The sequence below is a fragment of the Mytilus edulis genome, chromosome 13 (genome assembly GCF_963676685.1).
Source record: "Mytilus edulis chromosome 13, xbMytEdul2.2, whole genome shotgun sequence".
Taxonomy (NCBI): Eukaryota; Metazoa; Mollusca; class Bivalvia; order Mytilida; family Mytilidae; genus Mytilus; species Mytilus edulis.
Genome location: NC_092356.1, coordinates 46,163,920 through 46,169,000, shown reverse-complemented (window position 1 = coordinate 46,169,000; position 5,081 = coordinate 46,163,920). Strand labels below are relative to the sequence as shown.

Genomic DNA, 5,081 nt, shown 5'->3' with positions numbered 1-5,081 from the left:
CAAACTTTAATTAAGATTAAAAAAAAATTTTTTTTAATCACGACAACAATCAGATATTGTTCAGGAAGCGTCGATATTCAACTGTTTTCAAGCGAATTTATCCCGATTATCCCTTTCTCAATCCGCTTTTAATCCGATTTGTATCTTTCGCCTGGTAAAATTCGACCGAGTCTGTAACGACTGCGTCTCGATTCTACCGAATGTTATCCGACAGAGATCAGACAGTGACCAGACAGTGAACCGACGCTGACGGAAGTTATCCGTTCGAAAACAGTCGGCATACTTGGGATGATCAGGTACTGTCGGAACGTAATCCTATCACGGTCCACTCTGTCGCATTGGAACGGCTTTGTCTGGTCTCAGTCGTATTGTGTTGTGTAATTGTCGGGACTCTGACGTTGGTATCATCGACGAATTTCGTATTAATAACGGGACTGTTCCGGAATGGGTTCGGCAAAAACGGTTCGCAATCGACAAGATCTGGATGCAATCTGGACTCAATCGGCAGAAAAACAGCAATGAAAAATTTCTCCAGATCATTCCCATTTCACAGGACACCGTCAAGTATACACAGAACATTGTAAGGATTTTGATCCGATACAGCAGAATCTGTCACGACATAGGCACGATTGTAATCCGACTAGAAACAATCGGCTGAGTTTCCCCGAATGTTACGGGACGCACCTAACTGTCGGGGTGCTTCGCCGAATTCTTCGGATCCCTCCGGACCCGTAGGAATTTTGATACGAACTTAAACGACTGCGTTCAGACAATAAAAGGACATTCCATATAATTGAGGATAGTAATCCGACATTTTCACTTTTCGAGTCGTATCGCTGTCTGATCTCAAACGGGTGCAATAATCGGCAATGTGTGAACCCCGCATTAACGACAAGGACTAAATACAAAATGGAAAAAAAACAACATTTTAAGTTTATTTTAATGTAATGATTATTGATACAAATTGTCAAGTAAAGCCTTGCTTCTAAAATCAAATATTACAAAAGACGATTGAATATTCTTCTCACATGGTCACTTGCTCAAACATAACTTAAATGTTACGGGTAAACTTTATGACAAAGAACATCTCTTATTTTTTAAGACGTTCTCGGACGGCATCTTAACCTTTAAAAACGTTAACGTTATTTGTATGCGACTGTCATACAGCCTTTGGATGGTGTAAACTTGCCAAAAAAAGTATAGGTATAATAGTGTATGGCATGCGGTGCAATGATAGAAGGTGTCCTACGGTGTATTGTGTAAAGGGAAGAGTGTAATGGTGTATGAGGAATGATGTGATTGTGTAATGTGAATATAAAGTGTAGTTATCAAAGTTTAAAACTATGCAAAATAGTTTGTGATCAAAATTAGTTTTTGTAAAAAAATAAACCATTTTGTAGTTGTACGCTTTCTTTTAAATTAAATTGCATTATTGGTAATTTTGGATGGTGTAGATAGAAAGTTTAAGGTGTATGGTGGAAAGGTGTAAATTGTATGGTGTATGGTATTTTGGTGTATAGTAAATAGTGTAATGGTGTATGGTGTTAGTGGGAAGTCAAGTTTATACCACCAAAGGACTGTACAAGTGAGAGGTTTAGCTATTGACAAAACAAGATTTAATCCACCATTTTCTACATAATGCCTGTACCAATAGTCAAAGGAACCAGGATTATAATTCAGTACACCAGACGCGCGTTTCGTCTACATAAGACTCATCAGTGACGCTCATATCAAAATAGTAATAAAGCCAAGTCAGGAATATGACAGTTGTTGTCCATTTGTTTGATGTGTTTGAGATTTTAATTTTAGTCATGTGATTATGGACTTTCCGTTTTTGTTTTTCCTAGGAGTTCAGTATTTTTGAGATTTTGCTTTAACAAATTTCTATAGTGACATGAATATCAAGAGTTGCATCCCGTTTATCATTTGACTATTCGAGGCATTAAACTGATTGGAGGTTTATTTCACTAGTCTTCCATTAAGACCATTATTGTTTTTTGGTTTGTCTAAATTTTGTGTAAGCTTTTGTCATCAGATAACAGTAAGACAACCGAAAATCAAGTAAATTTGACCAACCTACGAAAGAATGATAAAACTAATGATGCCAAAACATTGAAAGAAATACATTTTTTAAATAGGTAATAACGCTACTTTTTAAAATGTTTTGCCAACATGCTGCAATAACAAGTTATGGTAATGCATTTCAAGTGCAATCTAAATTAGTCGTAAATGTCGCTAGAAAACCTGATAAACTATAGACCACCTACATGTCAGAAAAGTAGGACATTATTTCCTACATAGATAATAATTGTATTGTAATGAATCTTGAATCGTTCAACCTTAAGGTATGTGTTTTGGATATTTCTTTATTGTTTTTATTGTTTTTATGTCGTGTCTAAAAACTACCATCGCAATGTGTAAAGACTTTTAAAATTATATATTGTACTCTTCACTTTCCATTCGCAAAGTAGACTTGGTCTATTATTTAGATTAAATTAATAACAAAGGCCGTCAACAGTCACACAGTTACAGACAATATGAAGTCGTGCAATCTTTAAGAGTTGAACGAGTTGACATAAATCAGATCACACTTTGAGACAGGTAGATATATGATTACTTTTAAATGTAGTTCGCCAACACAGAAACAATTTACAGGATATTTTATCATGAAATGTTAATATGTTTATGTAAATAATTTATAAAATACATATACTACTGAGCAATTTTGTAGATGTAAAGTTTACAGACCATCAACATACATGTAGTTATTATATAAACACTGTCGTTTTCTCCATACTTGCAACTTGAATATTAAACTGGATACGGGTCAGACTGTTACCCATTTTCCTTCTTCGAAGTAATGTATAAAGATATGTGATAAAATATATTTCAAATAATTCAAAAATACATTTTAACTGTTTTTTTTCTTTCTTAAATGTATTGTTTTTACCATTTCTTTTTAAGAAAATAGATGCTTAAGATAATTTGGAAACTCTTTAATTGATGAAGTTTTTTTTATCTTCTTTAATAAGAAGCTGGAGTAAGATGATGAACGTGTTGTATTTCTGTGTATGGATATCCGGGTTAATCGGCCAAGGACAAGCTTCTTGTGAATTTACACCCAATGTATCAAAAACATGTTTAGACTTTTGGACGTTCACTGATATGACATATGGTTGCCTGAATGTAAAGGACAATATGGAGTTTTCTGGACTAAGAAAAATTGTTGATGGAGAACATTTTATAAGTGTTAATACTACAGACATGACTACAGGGGTAAGTGGGGATAATTGATACAAATTGACAAAAAAACACATCAATAAAACAATTCTTGTATAGAAGAAATTACAGTATGGGTTCCAAAGACATTATGATGAAGTTGACTTAGTAATATTTACACACAACGAAGACCTAATTCAACATAATCTAACACGTTCATGTATAACTTAATGACTGACTGAAAGTCCTTAATTTATATAGTATACAAAAAACAAAAAGGAATAGAAAACATGTAGTCAAATAAATCAATTAGAAAGAAGAATATCATAAAACTAAATAAGATATTAACTAACAAATATTATAGGCAACTAAGTGGAGAATCTATAATGGATAAAAATGATATGTTACTTAAAATGAACATGTAAAGTTAATTTTATAGAACATTATAACAGTATGGGTTCGAAAGGCTGACGGACATTGTACAATGAACTGCTGTGGTAAGTGTTGAATCAATTACTTGTTTGTGTTAAAAGAAAGTGGATACAATATAAAAGGCAAAATGTGGTATGATTGCCAATGAGACAACTCTCCACAAATGATCAAAACGACACAGAAATTAACAACTAAAGGTCACCGTACGGCCTTCAAGAATGAACAAAGCCCATACCGCAAAGTCAGCTATAAAAGTCCCGAAATAACACTGTAAAACAATTCAAACGAGAAAACTTACTGCCTTATTTATATAAAAAATATATAAACAAAAAACAAATATGTAACACATAAACAGACGACAACCATTGAATTACAGGCTCCAGACTTGGGATAGGCACATACAAACATAATGTGGCGGGGTTAAACATTTTTGCGGGATCCCAACCCTCTCCCTAACCTGGGACAGTGATATAACAGTACAACATAAGAACGAACTATAAAAATCAGTTGAAAAAGGCTCAACTCATCAGATGAAATAAAAGTGGATAACGCCATTGTGTGAGAGAAAAAGCATAAGAAGGTAACAGATTGAGCCAAACTTGAAAATTATACAAAAATTCATTAATTTATTTTATATCTTATGTACACCAAAATTAGATATTTACCGTGGCTAATCGAAGGTATAACATTTGGATCAATTATTTAACACTTACTAGTGACTGTCGTAAAATATGATGCAAAATTCAAAGGTGATTTGTATGTGAAAGGTACAAAAAAAATGAAAATAACAAAACAAATAATACATATATTTCTTATTGGTTTTTGTAGATAGGAAGACAAACCAGCGGCGTTTCCTTCTTGGTAATTATCAAACTTATTGAATCAATGGGTGTTAGATTTCTCGTAAAGAAATTTAAAGGTCCCGGTGTAAACAACTACGATAAAGGACAAAAGATATTGTATATATTCAAAAGGACAGGTGAACTTTAAAAAGTTTAAATACCTTGTCCAGATACAGATGGCACTGTGGAAAGCTGTCATTGGGTTCGCAATTAACAATATCGTATTTTGAACGAGACGTAAGTCGCTGATTTTTTTATTTGTCTTTCTGTAATTTATTAAAGAATTTAGCAACGAAATTTCCAAATAAACAAAAACAAAAATAACTCCTTTATATCTGTTGATGTCAATTTCCCCTGTATCATATGAGGTTTATACTCATTCTTTGGTAGGTTTAGTTTAGTTTTACTATTGAAAGATACCAAATATCGTGATGTTACCTACAACATTTCATAGATTATCAAATATGCCATTATCTGTATATTAAAGTAAGCATTTGGAATTTTAGAACCTAATAATGCTATGGTTTTTTATGGAGTAGTGATCAGTTGTTTATATCATTCCTCAAAATATACATTTATACAAGTGCG

At 33.0% G+C, this 5,081-nt stretch overlaps 1 protein-coding gene across 1 annotated transcript; it reads left to right on the top strand.

Moving 5' to 3' along the window:
* Window positions 1-2,628: 2,628 nt before the first annotated feature.
* LOC139501843 (uncharacterized) lies at window positions 2,629-4,532 on the top strand. Its single transcript, XM_071291066.1, has 4 exons — window positions 2,629-2,687; window positions 3,033-3,276; window positions 3,659-3,716; window positions 4,480-4,532. The coding sequence occupies exons 1-4, from the start codon at window positions 2,680-2,682 to the stop codon at window positions 4,530-4,532; spliced, it is 363 nt and encodes a 120-aa protein (XP_071147167.1). The 5' UTR covers window positions 2,629-2,679.
* The last annotated feature ends 549 nt before the right edge of the window (window positions 4,533-5,081 follow it).

Coding starts and splice junctions, on each gene's coding strand:
- LOC139501843 (XM_071291066.1), top strand. Junction 3,277..3,658: donor CTACAGACATGACTACAGGG/GTAAGTGGGGAT, acceptor TTAATTTTATAG/AACATTATAACAGTATGGGT. Junction 3,717..4,479: donor TTGTACAATGAACTGCTGTG/GTAAGTGTTGAA, acceptor TGGTTTTTGTAG/ATAGGAAGACAAACCAGCGG.